The sequence below is a fragment of the Lutjanus erythropterus genome, chromosome 12 (assembly GCF_056507025.1).
Source record: "Lutjanus erythropterus isolate fLutEry1 chromosome 12, fLutEry1.hap2, whole genome shotgun sequence".
NCBI lineage: Eukaryota > Metazoa > Chordata > Actinopteri > Lutjaniformes > Lutjanidae > Lutjanus > Lutjanus erythropterus.
The window spans coordinates 31,686,046-31,703,025 of record NC_139328.1 but is presented as its reverse complement, the minus strand read 5'-3'; the positions used below and the strand labels follow the sequence as shown (position 1 = coordinate 31,703,025).

Here is a 16,980-nt window from a genome sequence, read left to right as displayed (position 1 = left end):
TGTTTTCCTAATGAGCTTAATTCTTGGCTCGGTCTAAAAGCCTCTGAAAGTGACTGCGAGACAGTAACAATGTCCAGTTAAACCAAAGATAACAATGATAACAGACTAATTACAAAACATTTCCATGTGTACTCATGTGGAATGTGATCAAAGTCTTACACTGTTCAATTCCCAAAAACAAAAACCTTTCCCGGACATGGAAAATGTAACATCATCTGGCATCATCCTCCCAGTGCTGTGCAAGTTTACACTATACAAAAGGTATCTCAAAGTTCACAGAGATGAAAATGACCTTAAAATATCTGGTTTACGGTCATAGTTTGGATTTTGAATTTTGAGCTAAGACGTACGTGATATTCTGGTTGGATAGCGTACATCTAATAGGTATAAACAACAGTTTACAAAACTTTGAGAACATTTCACACTACAGTAGACAGACATGAAATGACCACGATGTATCATCAGAGATCACGAAAGCATGTTAAACTGAAATGTTGAAATATTCACTATTCACACACGTCAGAGACTGGTTAGTTCAGCTCACCAAAAACATCAGGACATTCAATGAATGACTCTTTTAACACAGTCATGCCAAACACTGTTCTTGTCATTCAGACAGAGGTGTCTGAAAGTGTTCAGCACAGCAATGAGTTGAAAAGTGATGAAGGAAGAGTATTTCTACGATCCCTCAGGCTGCATCAGTGATGGATTTTAAAGCTTACTTTGCTGCTGAATCCTTCGTTAATGACCATCATGAGAGAGCGAGAGCAGCTTGCCCCCTCTTTACTGATATGTTACTTAAATTACATTAGAGGAAACTCCTCGACGACTTAACGCTGACTCATTTCTGTTTTGTGGTTTATTAAAGTTACTTATTTCTGTGTGGGCAAGAGAACAAGTGATACATTTATTACATTGTTCTTAATCAGTTGTCAGGAAAGAACAGCAAACACAGGAAAACTCTTTTTTTTATACTATATGTAACAATTCATCAGAAAACCGTACTACGCCTAGAATGGGTGTTTTAGGGGTACTGGATATTTATACCTTTTATTTGTGTTGCATGCACAAGGCAGTGAGTTGGAACCTTCCATTACTACTTTTTCATTTGAAATTGCAAAAGCAATCCAGAAGCAGTCCACAATTAGTGGATTGTTATTGCCCTCACGTCCACTGTGGGCACATCCTTCACTGACTGCTCGGGGAAAGACACTTTTAAATGAAATATGGCAGCTACAAAATATCACTCAATTGAGCCAGATTGTTAAAAACAGGGATATTTTTCTACTACATGAGCTGAAACTAACATTCACATTTAATAATGCAGGTCTCTTGCAAGGCATGCAGCTAAAAGATATATTTAAGAAGAATAGTGCACAGTTTTGTTACAGATATAGACAACTGTTGAAAGAAAAATTGCTGTTGTGATGTTTTCATATAAATGACTCAAGTGATTCTGCTGCTCATTCAGAAATGGGACCAACATGTAAAATTGCCATTGCATGTATAGTGGAATCAAATTGATCACTATGGATCACACATGAATATCAAGCAATGAAATAAACAGCCTCACTATTTACTGACTTTTATACTGCTTCATAATACGGTGCAGTTTATTCAAACACAAATTATTGTTAAATTACCATACCGTGTATAATTCTAATGCACTATAAGACAATCTCTAGTCTTTATGAAATTTAGCTTACTGTAGTATCATTGCTACATCTCATTGGCTTGTTTTTGACAGTTTGTCATAAGCTTTGAGGCGACTATATTTTTCACTGAGAGAAAATAACTTTCTTTTACCGTCATGATTTCAATGTGCACGCAGCAACAACCTCAGGTAGCCAGCTGCAATCCTGAGGCAAAGTATCATGAGAATAAGGCCCAACTGATACTGGATTTTGGGCCCCATGCTGAAGCCAACATTAGGAAGCAAAACAATTCTCATATCAATGTATCAGCCAATATTCTTAGTACAAAATATAATATACAGAATATGGAATTTATACATACACATACATTTTTTTGCAGTAATCTCTCAAAAGTGGTAAACACTTGTGTATGTAATGGAGAAAGGCACTAAATTAATTGACTAATTAAGAAAAAAAAAAACACAAATAGAGCAAAATATGTATATATTGAACCTGAATTAAGAAAAAATGTAAAATGTAAAAAATGTGTATGAAATACTGCCTTTACAGCTAACAAATAAAAACAATCTGCATTATTCTGAATTAAAGGAAAAGTTTTCATATTGGCACGTATCAGACAACATGTATCCCCATACCAACACAGACATAGCTGTAATAGGCCAATATTGGACTGATAATATAGGTCAACCTATATATCGGTCTGGCTCTACATGATGGTAAAGGAAAAAAAAGTAATTACCATAGTTTTAAAAAGTCCAAATGCTGTCATGTATAAGGCCCAAAATGAACTGTAAGCGGACTAGTTGATTACTAATGCAAATTATTTGAACAGCATTTCTATAGACGAAAATGTGAGAATGTTAATATCACCATCCTAAAAGGAACCTTCATCAGTTACTGAGGGCCACTGTTTAACGTCATCACTCCACTGTTGGCAGGCAACAGCAGACACAGTGTCTAGAAGGGAACCACAGACCCACAAGATCTTGTGAGAGTGAATGTTTTAACCAAGACAGTGAAATACCTTGTAATAGTCTTGCAGATCTGGGGTTCCCTTCTAGACACAACCAGCAGACACAGTGATGGGAACCACCTGCCGCTAGATGGCGGTTGCTGGATTTGTCTATAGGAATGGTTCTGTCCCAGATTTTTTGATCCAAAAAAGTGGTTGATCACTGTAACTTGATCACTAAAATCATTTTCTTCTCTATTACCAGACAAGTTGCATTGTTTCCATCATATTCAATGACACTGACTGACTGGTATGATATTTTTAAAAAGCCTACATTGAGGAGATATGTTGTTATGTATTTCCTTGTGAATTCATAATTTAAAACAATTTCAAATCACTGTATGTGAGAGCATCTTGAACAGGCTTCATGGGACCACCTATAACTCAGACCTGGATTTATGACACTGTCCACTGGCAGTGGCAAAATGAGCAACATGTTGGTTTGGAGGCTAATTTTTCCACATTTTCCTTTTGTTTCTATGCCCGCAATTGCACAAGCAGATGGTCCATCAAGCCATTTGTTTATTTTCACTTCTGTGGACATTTTTTATACACAAAAGAAAGCATCCCATTGTGTGTATAAAGCCCTCAGAATATGTACATTCCTACAACAGTTGTTTACTGCAGCATCAGGCAGAGGATAATTGGCCGAGTAGGTGCCGATGTTACAGTAGACGGGTGATATTAGCAGAGCATTAATGAGTGTATGGATCCGTGCTAACTGCGTTCTAATGTACAGAGGAGAAACAATGAGACAGATGCAGCCACACAGACAGGCTGGCCGGCTGCAGCATCGCCAGCAGCTTCTATGTGAAAGGCTACTGATAACGATTTGAATATTAGAGGAAACGCTACTCAACCATATGGCACTGAATCAATAGCCAGGTTTCCTCCAACATGGCTAACCAGATCTGACTCATTATCTTCACCACTGATCCCCCCCCCCCCCTCAGAGGCCAGCAGTTATTATTGTCTCCCAACTGTGGGCGTGGATATTTTCTTTGGTACACACGGATTGTTGTGTGAGTAATTCTAAGACAGACAGAGATTAATGGGCCAGTGGGAGTTTAAAATAGTGAGAATACATGTAGTAAATGCAAGTGGAGGGAGAGTGGCCTGGAGCCAGACAGAGGGAAAGACAAGACAGTAAAGCAGATACCAGGAGGAGGGATGACTCAGTGTTTACCTCTTTGAAATTACACCCCGGTCAAATTGTTAAGAATGGCACAATACCCACAGAGTCACAATACAAACAGCAGCCAGTGCCCCCATTTTTTCGCTCATTTTAGGGTGACGGTTAAAAGAATTGCATACCATGAAGCCTCAGAGTACTAAGCCTTTGTTGAGATTCAGGTAAATAAATACAAAATCTCTGAAATGCCCAGAAAAGTACAATTTCAAAAACGCTTCTTCAATGACAGGACTCCAGTGTAGCCGAAGTGCTTGTCCTTCCTAATTTTGCGTCCTCCGACAGCATATTGGTAATGTGGTGGTGATGGATCGAGGGTTAAACATATTCCCTGTGTGTCTGTGTCTGTGTGTAGCGAGTGCCCCTGCGTCCCCCAGAGAGATGATGGCATTGAAGGAGAGAAAGGCAGACTACGAGTCGACAGGCAATGCCAGTTACCATGGCAACAAGGGGGAACACACATCCCGGAAGGACGCCATGACGGGTAGGTAGTCCATACACTGCATGTCTGACAGAAAAACACACTGTCCTATGACACTGGTGTGTTTTTACCTACTGTATAGCATAAATGGCATCGATATGTAGACTAAGTGTAGGTTTTAGAAATATTGAATGAATAGTTCAACATTTTGGAGAACGTCCACCATGGTTCGGCACACATGTGAACTGCAGATTAATTGTAAAATGTAACCATCATAGTGTGAAATACAGTTTTGTTGCACAAAAGTGCAGTCATGGTTTATGTGGTCCTTAGACCTGACATCACATCTGCATATAAGGACATAAATGTCTAAATGTGACATGAGGTAATAAATACATATCAAAGTGCTGTATAATGAGTATACATGAGAATCTTCTATCACACAACAAAAAAGTAAATAAGCACATTTCCAAAAATCATGAACTATTCTTTTTACAGAAAGATAACATTTGTCACTGAAATTAACATAGAGCAAATGCTACTTTATTTAAAAAATCCAAGACAGAAAAGTGAATGAGTTGGAAATATGAAACCATCTGGTCATGTTGTTGACACAGTGAGACTCTTTGACACTGACAGCTGACACACAGTAATATGTGAATAAATGGTTCATCCTCTGTCTCTGCAGGTCAAATTGGAGGGTCATCCACGCTACTCAGAGGAGCATATGTGTCACCTACTGATGACCTGAAGTATAATCAGGTACGACAAGTCACTTTTCTGTGTTCAGAATGTTCATAATTACATTACATGCAAATATGTGATCAGAATACCAGAGCTTTACCAGAGTAAGTATTCACTTCCTTTCCTGTCACTTAAATAAGCTACATGTTGGCAGAAGAAGGCACAAGTCATGGAGCACGTCAAGGAGAGACTTAAAAAAGACAGGGAAAAATGAAAACACCAAAGTCGGATTTACTGTGTTATTACATTTTGACTTAAACTTTTAGGTGGGAAAAGACTGAAGAGAAAACATTTGAAGACCCACAACACTCACAGACTTATAGATAGACTAGAAGACTAGAAGATGTTTTTTTTCAGTGTCTTATCATTCTTTGCATCTCTCTGTCTTGATGTTGGTGTTTTCCATGCTGCACTGCAAGCTCCTCTTACCACTTGATGACTCATATAACCTTAAAGAGAAAGAACTGCTCTATAGCAGCCCTATAAAAAGTTGTAGATGGAGACAAAATATCATATGGGACTTAAATAGTGACACCAAAGGGGATAAAAATAGTATGAAGTCCACAAAGGTCAGTATAAACTTATAACTATAAACTACAGAGCCCCATTTATGCTTTATAGGAATCCTCAAGTGGATTGCTCTTAGGGTCTGGCATTTGATTCTGCATTGTTGCCAGTAAAAGCCTTTCATATTACCCATCACACCCCTTGGCAGCGATATCCCAGACTGACTGTACCTCTAAACTGATGACATGACAGTCTCACATCAATGTACCACAATCACTCCTGATCAAGCCAATCGATTTGGTGTTTCTATACAAGTTTGCTAGCTATGAATGAGCTAAATGAATGAAATTATTGAGCTAAAGCTACTAAAAACACTTCTGCATTATAGACAGTTCTTGTAGTAGTACTGAAGAGACCTAAGCCAGAACAATTTATGCTTGCTGGAGGTGGAAGACAGTAAATGCATCACATTTGCACGTCTTTTTCATGAGCCACAACTCTGTAATAACTGTCCATTGAAACTAAGACAAGTTACCTCAGTGTGGTCTCAGATTTTTATAAAATAGCTTTTAATTAGACTTCATGTTTGTTTTAAGCTCTTATTCATGTATCTATTCTTAATTTTTTATCTATTGTCTTTTGCATTGAATTGTTTTAAATGTGTAATAGTACTATTTCTGTTTTTACATCTGTGAAGCACTTTGTAAACCTGTTTTTAGAGAAGTTCTATATACATAAAGTTTATTATTTTTATTGTTTCACCTAAAACTTTTTTGAAGAGTCACCAACAGGTGACAATAGATTTCATTATCAATTCATCTGCCAATATTTTTTATTTATCACTTTTGGTCCCCTATTGTCAAACAGTAGTGAAAAATGCTTATCACAAACACATCCTTTTTTTTTCTCTATCTGTGCTGATCATCTGCACTCATGTTAGTTTTGTGTTGCAAATTGTTTTGTAATGCCCACTGCAAAAAAAAAGAAAAAGATATAAAGTGTAGCCTTTTATTAGCCTTGTAAGCTAATGCTAGGAATAGATGAAATATATCCTTGAGGTCAAGTTCTGGTCTCAAAATCTGGCAGTACCAGTTGGGCTCAGTCCAGTCAGGTCCAAAAGACATGAGTATGAGATTGATTTTGTGTCTTAGTTTTTGGCCTGTGCAGAAATCTAATCTTAGCATTTTTAGTGCCACTAGCTGCTATTAGTCACACAATCATCACAATATAATGATATCCAAATTCAAAGACTGTATGGAGTCTCATATCACAATATTGATATGATATTGGTATATTTCCGAGCCATAGCACATAACTACTTCATTTGTTTCTGTTTTGATCATAATCTTACTTTTGTCTCATTAATGATTTTTTTTTTTACAGGTCTCTTCTCAAGGTCTGCCTTCAGAGCCCTACCCTCCCTTCCAGAACCCTCCCCCGCCCGACAGTGGTAACTACGAGGACCAGGCCTTCTACGAGAACCAGGTTCACGCTGGAGGGCGCCCCCCACAGGGTGACCTCAACATGCACTTGCAGGGCCTTAAGTCCACGGGCAACTATGTAGACTTCTACTCAGCCTCGCGGCCCTACAGTGAGCTCAACTACGAGACCAGCCACTATCCAGCCTCACCAGACTCCTGGGTCTAAGGGGAGACGAGGGTGGAAGATTAGGAGGAGGAGGAGGAGGAGGAGAGGAGGATGGATGATGGGAAACAAGACAGTGAAGGGGGTGGAAGAGAGAAGATGAGAGGACAGTTTCCCTCCCTCCCCATCCTCCCCTGTAGTTCCTGAGTAGCATCATAGGTAGCAGGACAATAGAGGGGGAGGATGGAGCGCAGGATAAGGAGAAAATCTGAGACATTACACTCCTGTCAGAGACAGAGGGAGAGGGGATGAAGGAGGAGCAGAAAGCGAACGGAGGAGCGGCCATGCATGTGCATGCACACCACCAACAAAACCGACAAGACACATTTTCTTTCTGTGTTTAGTTTGTGATCAACCTCAGAAAGACCTCCTGCACCTGAAGGCCTCTGGAGACAGAACGTGGGAGGAGACGGACACGATGAAAGAACACGAAGGGAGATAAATGGAGATAAAGAAGGACAGTGAAAGGGAAAAATGGATCAGAGGACGGATGGTTTTGGATTGTGAGCGGAACGTGGGAGAGACACCCAGGAGAACCCTGTAAATATGTGGTATAGCAACATGGCTTTTAGTAATGTGAAGCACAAGAAGCAGAGCTGTAGGACATGTAGGACGTCTGTCACACAAACTTTTGTTTCTCTCTGTGGCTTCAGCGTGATGTATCCTCCTCTGGGCGAAGAACGCTTCTGGACTTTGTCATTTGTAACAGGTTTATTTTCTTTTTTCTTTCGTTGTGTTTCTACTTTTTTAATTCTCGATGATTCTGGTTGTATAGTATTTGATGTACACTGTACATTTAACGGAGATGCATTGTGTACTGTACATTGCACTATTTTCTGTGTCATGTCAGGCCTTTCGCCACTGGGTCAACCTCACATCCTCACTAACTACTCACCCCTCCTCCTAAATCACACGCAAACACACACAATGTCTGCACTCTCAAAATTCATATCACAGCTCCCAACAGATGTCAACGCGCCGCTAATGTGAAATATTGGAGATGAATTGGATATTGAAGCAGTGATTCTGGTAGGTCACGGTGCTCCTTTTACTGCCCTACTGATAGTTTTCACAGCTGCTATAGAAACAGCTGAGCAGCCTTTTCCACAACAAAACTCTAGCTTTGGTTTTATGGGCGGCCATCTTTCCACATCCACTTCAAACCCCTCCTTTTTTTGTTCTCATGAGTCCCTCCTGTGAGTGAACTGTGCTCATCATGTATATAACCGTGCCAAACAAAGGGTTACGTCCCCTCAGCTTGAAGAAGGCAGGGGGGCGAAGGTTAGGGGCGTGTCAAAGGGTCCAAGTTCGGCCGAAGCTCTCGGCCAGAACATCCTCGCCAGTTTGTAAATGCTTTGGTTTTTCTAAACTGTGTTTTACTGGGATGATCTTAACTGCACCGGGACTGTGGGGGAGAAAAACATAAAAATCAAGAAAACAACAACAACAAAAAAAAAACAACAACAACCAAGAAAACCACGGAGGGACTGTGACCAGGCGGAGCATCGCTTCCTCCAAAGTTGTACAAATTTAGTTGATTTCTGTGTTGTAAAATAATCAATGTTTGAAGTACAAAAAAGAAAAACTTTTCTGAGAGATGGGTGGCAATTCTAACTTCATGGTAGACAAAACTGTTAATAGAGTACGGATATATATTATATAAATATAAATATATACTTTTTATGTGCAAATGTGGATGTCACTTATAGCAGCAACATTATGGAAAAAGACTTGTAAAAAAAACAGCTACATGTAGGAATTTTGTTCACATTTTATTTTCTGGTCAAGACACTAAATTGTCGACTTTGTGTAGTAATGTTGTTGCTATGTGGAGTAGAGTAGACCAGGGCCCAGGGATCCACGTTGTCACTGAAGCGGTCTAACAAGGTGCTACATCCGTGAGAAGTATTTCCAACATGTCTGTATTTTAACTGTGCACAAGATGTTCGTCCCCCTTTGCATTGATTACAAACTATTGATTATCAGTCGTGAGTTCTGATCATGTCACAGGTGATGAAGAAGAATCACCCATGCATGAAAATCCCCCCTTAATCAATTGGTCTCATGATGCTAAATTGCACCCATGAATGCATGAGTATTTGTTGTCAGTAAATCAGAAACTAAATGGTGATTTATTATGTTTTTGTTTCTTTTTTTAATGTGAGAAAGGCTAAATTTGTAAAAAAAAAAACAAAAAAAAAAAACGTGACAACAGACCCTGGTTCTCCCTACCCACTGCTGTTTAGAAGTCCTAGAGGTCATCTTCCGATGCTTGAGAAACGACTCATGATGCAACTGTCCCCACGAAAAACACTGGATGAAAAACAGACGTACTGTATTTGTTAGTGAGCATCTGGAAACTGACAACGTTATGTATGTCCTTGTGATCCTTAGGCAGAAAAAACCTGACTATAAGACCTGTATGGAGATATAACGTCGGTAACCTTTTTGTTGCTAGACCAAACCGTGTTTTAAAAAGAGAATTGTGAAACTTTCTATTGCCTCAAACAGATTGCAACTGCTCCAAAAAATATAAACGGACCATCGAAGAACCTGTGACTTTGAGAGTTGTTTGTTCTGTTGCCAAAAAAGTGTCTTTGTGGTATTCTTTGTTAAAAAGTGTGAAAACTGCAGTTTTTACAGTATTCCAAACACACACCATAAGCTTTTATTTTGAAATCCTACTTTCCATGCTTTTGCTTTCCTCTTCTTCAGTATAAAACGCACAAATTAGCTAACAAAGAACTGCTTTTGACAACTAAAGCATCACAGTGAACATTGGTTTGCTTCAGTGTTCCAGTCAGTTGTTGTGTGGTCGTCCTGTTGTTCTTAAGAGGAAACATTTTTCAAACCTCTCCTGGCTGGTGCATTCAAGGACACTCCCAACATCTGGAAATTGGTCATCACTTGCCAGAAATTAGTGCTCTGATGTTGGAAAATTTAATGCAAGAGAAAAAAAAAAATCAGAAAGCAGAAAACTAATGGGAAAATGTGATTTTATCATCATCATCATTATTATTATCATAATTATTATTTGCCTGATAGTGCCAATAATATGAGTACAGTGTGGACTATGGGGGCTCCTAGTGTGTGTGTGTGTGTGTGTGTGTGTGTGTGTGTGTGTGTGTGTGTGTGTGTGTGTGTGCGCGCGCACAGGAGGGGGTGAGGACAAATGTTTGAAAGAGAACCAAATGGGCTTGAGACCAAGTAAAGAATGAGACAAAAAAAACAAAAAACAAAATAACAGTGCCTCTCTAATATTCTGAAGTTCTTTAGATTTAGACCATTTTTAACTGTGACAGGAACAGGAAAGGAATATTACTTTAACTTAACATTATTTACTAAAATCAAGATTACAACACAGGCAACACCAAAATAATGTTACAAGTTAAATATGAAAGTCTGATATCTTTCTGTACATTTGTGGATCAAAGTGTGGACACTGAGCCGTTATATGAGAAATAAGCTGCCTGCGCTTATAAATGAAAGAATTCTCTTTTATTTTGTCAAGAATTAGTTATAATCATTTTTTGTCATGTGGACAAATATCTTCTCTCAAATGTGTATGTAAAGTACTTTGGAGAAAATAGGGGATGTGATTGCAGTAACTGGTAAAAGCTGTAGAGAAATCAGTCAAACCACCGTAACTTTAGTTACTGTATTCTTCCATTGTTTCACTGTGCTGAAGTTGCGTTACTGTACTTCACTTTTGTTTCGCATCACTTCAAAGTGAAGTTATTGTTCTTCCAGAGCTTTGGAATGACTGTGATTTGTTTCTGTATTATAATGAATATTAGCAGGAATTGCTAATAGTGTTTTGTGAAACATGCTCAGACAGCCTTACATGCAGTCATTTTAAAACAAATTGAGGATCAATCTGATCGTGGTACTGTCTTGAGGGAATTTTTTTATTTTATTATAATATAAATATTAGTAGCTTCAAATGCTCAGAAAAAAAAAAAAAAAACAAAAAAAACAAAACATTGAAATAATATGAGTTTAAAAGTTACTTGGAACATCACAAGTGTGCCGTAATATAATGATACGTGTTAAATAATGATAATAACAATAATGTAAAGAATAACAGTAAAAGGTGCATTTTCATTTTATATCATTATCAGAGTAAGAATTTTATCATATTTGTCATTATACTGTTCTTAAAGCTAAAGTGATAACATAAAATGGAGGTTACTGCCATTTGCTTTATGATCCAATATTTTTTGGTAAGCTCTGCAAAGGAAGAATACAGTGACTTCCAAATAAGGGTCAAACTGGCACATCAGAGGTCAGGATTAATATGTAGAAAGAATGACCAAATATAAAGCTATAAAACTACCACATATCCAATGATCTGTCTGCAATTATTTTGGCTGGACAACAAGTAAAGTTTAAAATTACTTCTTCTTTCCTTTGCAGGGCATAATTGTCCACCCCACCAACACCACCCCTTTAACTAGGGAACATTGAACAATAAGAAAGCCCAGTTGTATTTTTTGGGCACCACAAGCCGAGTGCCATCCAGCTCCATTATGTTTAAAAGAAGGCAGACATCTCTGCAGCCAGTAACTCCAAAACCATGTAACTCACACCAAAACTATCTAGAGGCATAAATAGCGGAATAGAGGGAAAATGTGTATTGATTTTGGGGTGAACTGTCGCTTTAAATTTGGGTTTGAACACAGAAGTCATTGCAAGTTGCTATCCATAATCCAGAAGTTTAGTATTTTAAGTCTGAGACTGTGGGTCTCCTCTCAGACAAATTTTGGAAAAAGGTGACCCTCCTTAGTTTACTTGATTGGTTTCATTCAATTTCTGGATGTCTACAGATGATGATTGTTATTTGATCTCATCAGCCAGCGCTTCCCAAACTTTTTCTGGCAGAGGCCAAAAAAAGGTTCATGTTATCGATCATTAACAATAGTTGGGGTAGCAACTGATATAAAAGCATTCACACTGAATTTTTGTGAAAAAGGTAAGCATGATAGCATCAGCAAACTCTTGTTCATTTTTTTCCTCTACATCAGTGCTTCCCAACCCTGGTCCATGATGCAGATGTTTCACTGCTCCCACTCCACAGGATTGAAATAATCAGCTAATCATCAATCCTCTGCAAAAGCCTGATAACAACCTGTTCTTTCTAATCAGGTGTGATGGAACCAGGAAAGATAAAAACAAACATGCAGGACAGTGGACTCCAAAGAGCAGGACTGGGAAACCCTGCCCTAAATAAATCATAGTCATTTAACTTTATGTCCCTTTATATTTCTCTCCTGGACATCAATGTCCTCCACACATGAAATGGCCCACATCCCCTGCAGATGGAAACACTGGATGATGCAGCAGCAGAAAGTTTTCAACAGCTTCAGAACAGAAGAAACAGAAGACTGAACCCTTTCAAAGTGTAACTGCGTGGTCACTTATGAGATCATAACCATCTCTTTCTGCGTGTGTTGAAAATCATTGTGTGCAGTTGATTGTCCTGTGCCATGTGTTTTTCTTTATGCTACATGTGACTACATTGGCATCTAAAGGGTCGTGAGTGCTCTCTAGTGGTCATTAGAGAAACTGCAGCACAGGTCAGGGTGGCGGCCATTTTAGTCTCTGCAGATAGATCACCACAGGCTCAGGTTTTATCTTTGAGAGCTTCGGGTTAGGTCACATCTTTTTCCATTACACATGCACTGCTGGAGCGCAGAACAAAGCACGGGCGAGGCGTCAGTCACAGCTCCAGAGATGACAGAGCATCTTCATCCTTATCTCAGCTGCAGCACAAAGATTTTTTTTTTGCAGGACACCCACAGTTAAAACAATATGCTGCACACACTGCAGGCTCGGATAATAAATTCGACCTCGAGCTGCCTTCTTACTAACATTCAGTGTTTCTCTGCTGCTGAGGTAATGAAGCAAGAGGTCTGTGAAATGTTCCACCTCAGCGTATTGAGTATTTGATCAGCCAAACTTCAGAATGCAAAGTCCCCAGTAAAACCAGTGGGTCCAGTGAAATATTTTTAGTAATTAGTATTTTTATAGAACCCAGGTCAGATAATTCTAAATGTTTACTAAAGTTTTGTTCATGGTGAAGATCCCTGTAGGAAAGAAGCCCTGAGAAGCAAGTGAGAAAAAAATCTTGTGATCAGTTTTTCCAAGTCTGATCTATGACTGGTGGAAAACCTCCAAGTTTCTTTAAAGGGAAAATACAGCAGTTTTTATGTGGATGTCCAGTGAGTATTGATGGTAAATGTAATCCATTGAAAATAAATTAAATTAAGCAGTTCTCCTACTGCAAAATCTGTCATTCTTCCTGCATCCAGTGATGTCATAGTGATGTCAGTGTTAAGAAAGAACTACAGGGTGTTTCAGCTTGGATTTTTAGCCTCTAGGTAGCCAAGGGGTGTGCTAGATCAGTATTTCTATCACCTCCTTTATGTTTTAGCTAGAGACGAGGGTGGTGGTACACAACAACATGGGCATGGACTTTGGAAGTTAGTGGCAAATTTTCCCTTTAAAGTATCTTTTCATCTGTAAAACATGAAAAAAAAGGTTTTACAGGGATCATTTTGTGAGGATCGTTTGTGTTTTCCTATGCATTTTAAACTACTCTAATCTGCATAAGTGTTAAAATACACTTCTAGCCAACAGAAAGACATCAATGTTACATAACCTGCTAACACACAATATAAGAACCCTGTGCTGCATAGAGGAATTAAAGCTCAGCTGGAAAAAAAAACATGGGGTGCACTTCAGCCTGAAACTCCAGCCACTTCAGGCTGAAATAAATATTACAACAAACACAAAGAAAAATGGTCTTCACAAAAAAGAATAGAAAATCAAGTGCCAAAACTTTTTTCCCCGCCTGTTCCACAGCTGAAGAAATAAGGGTACTTGGAAATTATTATCGTGGTAAAACATTTTTCCTCACCTGTTCTTAAGTCATAAACACAGGAGATAAAATAACTTAGGTCAGATTTAGAGCATGAATCACCAGGATTTTTTTTTCACACTTACCTCTCAGGTCTTCCGCACCGCAATGATTCAGGACTACAAGGTTTAACAGTGAGTCTGCTGTACACAAAGCTCCCTCCAGAGTCTCACTTATTCTCTCTGCACGACATTTCAACCACAGACGTCATCGTTGAGAAAACAGCAACTCGCTTTGTTCATCAGGAAAACTGTTTGGTAAGAACAAAGTTTTAACAGAAAGTTATATTCACTGCATCATAAAGTGGTAAGAATAAGAATATCTCATAATACAGTACTGGCAGCACTTCCACTTCATTTAAACAGAGTAGTTGTATTTCTGTAGTAATATTAAAGTGATTTTTCAGTTTAGCAGCCTCACAGCATCACAATCAAGTTTATTATAGCATAGACAAAGACTTTACACAATTAGAGGTTTCATTACAACTTCAGGCAAACATATCCTCTTAGCTTCTCTGTGAATAACAAAGAAGTGTGTGGAATTGACATATAAGTCCTTTCGAAAATGCATCAGTATTTTAGATATATCAAAGGAAATGTGTATGTGATTATACGCAATCAGTGATGAATGAAGGTACAAAAAGATCCATGTTGACATTCAAGTATTTCCACAGAAGCAGGTGATGGTGTGACTTTGATTTTCCAGCTCATTAAGTTTCACAGCAGTGAATTTGGCAGGTAGGTTTCCTTTTCCTGTGCTTGGACCCTTGCAGAAACTAAATCAAATGCAGTTTGTTGAAGTGACTCAAAGTTGCAAGTGATGCTTCTAAATCCTCGTTGCTTCACTGTGATATCCTCCATCAGTGTCCGTCCCAGTGCAACACGCAGTAGAAATGAGCTGATGCTCTGTGTTTTGTCTCTTGTTCCAGTTTTTGGCAGAAATGTAAAAAGGATCCATTCCATTCCAGGGGAAGTCTCAGCGGTTCACTGGGGTCCAGTCCAGACCAGGTCAGTCCCACAGACAAACAGGTCAGCAGTAGGAAACAGTACGGAGCTCGTTCATCCCTTTGTTTCATGATGGATTCAATATTAAAGGTGCATTTAGTCAGATTTGTCCTGTCACATAGAACAAAATGGCTCACATCTCCACTTGAAGACATTTATATTATAAATAATATACTCATTGATTTTAATGTTTGAAGGGAATTTACACTAATTAATAACTGTTTAAATTTCATTCACTTCCTGATGGTTGCCACTAGAGAGTAAATAAGGAGTAAACTATTGCAATCAGGTGATAAATCAAATATAATTTTCCACTTAGGTTTGGTATAGTTCTCACAGTAAAGTGTGATCTTTGCTGTTTTCTTTTGAGCATAATTGTCCATTAAATCTGACTACAGCATCAACAGATTGTAAGTGTGCTGTCACAGGCTTACACGTTATTGCAGACTTTACGCAGCAGCAGCAGCGTTAAGTAATGTTATTGTTACCTCGCCATGTGCTTTAGAGTTGTTCTTCCTGTTTACAACCTGAGACGTGCAGGGTGGACGGTCCTGTAGTGTGAAGTAGGAGGTAAATAGATGTATATCTTGTAAAATATCCATGTACAGACATGTAAAAAGACATTATTAGTGATTTTACTTTGTTGCTAGAGAAATGTACAGGGTTTACACTGTTAACTGTTAACTCTGCTTATAGGTCACTGACAGTGTGCTGAGTTGTGTTATCTCTGGGAAGTCTCACGTGGGTTTGGTGAAACTTGTTTGAATGTAATTGTCCTACAAAAAATATATTGTACATTGCAATGTTATTTTTGTACACTTATGGTTATGGTTTATGATGTAAAAATGTATTTAACAGATTTTAGTTTATATTTTCTGTCAAACAGACAAGAGCTGTTTGCTCAGGAGGACTGAGTAGTTTATAAACTCGTGAGCAGCAATAAATGTGAAGCTCAAAGAACGCCTTAAATAAATGTGTTCTGTGTAGCTTCTAGTTCCACAGGCTACATTACAGTTAAACACGGCTCTTTTATAGAGATTTGCAGAGTAAAAGTGACATATTTGATCATTTTTCCTCACTGATCATTGTGTAGCAATTAGTGATGCATATCATCCAAACATTTTCAGTATCCATACCAGTAGCGACACCAATACTGGTTTCTTAACAATATTTTGTCTTTGCAAATTTTATAAAATCCATTTTCACAAAATGAAAATTACATTCCACATTACAGTACAAATCTTTAGTTTCATTTTTCAGCTCCTTTTACACACTCAGATCAGTTTCATATCATAAAAATATAAAGCTGTTTACCACAATGTGATTATGTTTACAGCTCTGAGGTTTCATGTTACAGCAGCTTGGAATTTTTGCACTCAAAGCAGTTTAACAGAATAAAAAAACAGACTGCAAGTTGGAGATTTACTCCTCATGTATTGAGTTGGTATTGAATGACGAGGCATTTTTCAATACTTGACAGCATTGAAGCAATTTGGTTGGTGCCATAAAAATACTAAAGTTTGGTACCCAGCCCCACAGCAATATATTTAAAGGTGTAATATACTTTTACTCACTTGATTTGTGAAAACTACAATGGCATCCTGAGCAGAGAATGAACTCACACTCTGTCGTTTGTCCAGACTGACCACATGTGTCTGTCAGTGCATGTGAGTTCCTCTCTGTCCTCACCGTGTCCGTTTTCAACACGGCAGCTCGGTGAGTAACTTTCTCATAGTACAGCTAATCAATGCAGTGAAATGTTTCTGTTTACATGTGAGGTGAGAAACAGGCAATAAAGTAACAGACTATTGATCCAAATTTGATCATCACTGTCTAGTTCGCAGAGGCAGAAGTACTTCAAATTTGTTACTTAAGTAGATGAAGC

General features: G+C 38.4%; 1 protein-coding gene across 9 annotated transcripts in view; it reads left to right on the top strand.

Moving 5' to 3' along the window:
- ctnnd2b (catenin (cadherin-associated protein), delta 2b) overlaps nt 1-9,724 on the top strand; it is a 192,556-nt gene extending 182,832 nt beyond the window's left edge. For all 9 annotated transcript variants that reach the window (XM_084732042.1, XM_084732043.1, XM_084732034.1 and 6 more), the window contains 3 exons: nt 4,212-4,340; nt 4,966-5,039; nt 6,912-9,724. In XM_084732042.1, the coding sequence (XP_084588168.1) occupies nt 4,212-4,340; nt 4,966-5,039; nt 6,912-7,175 (467 nt within the window). In that variant the 3' untranslated portion in view covers nt 7,176-9,724. The remainder of the gene's footprint in view (nt 1-4,211; nt 4,341-4,965; nt 5,040-6,911) is intronic.
- Nucleotides 9,725-16,980: the final 7,256 nt, after the last annotated feature.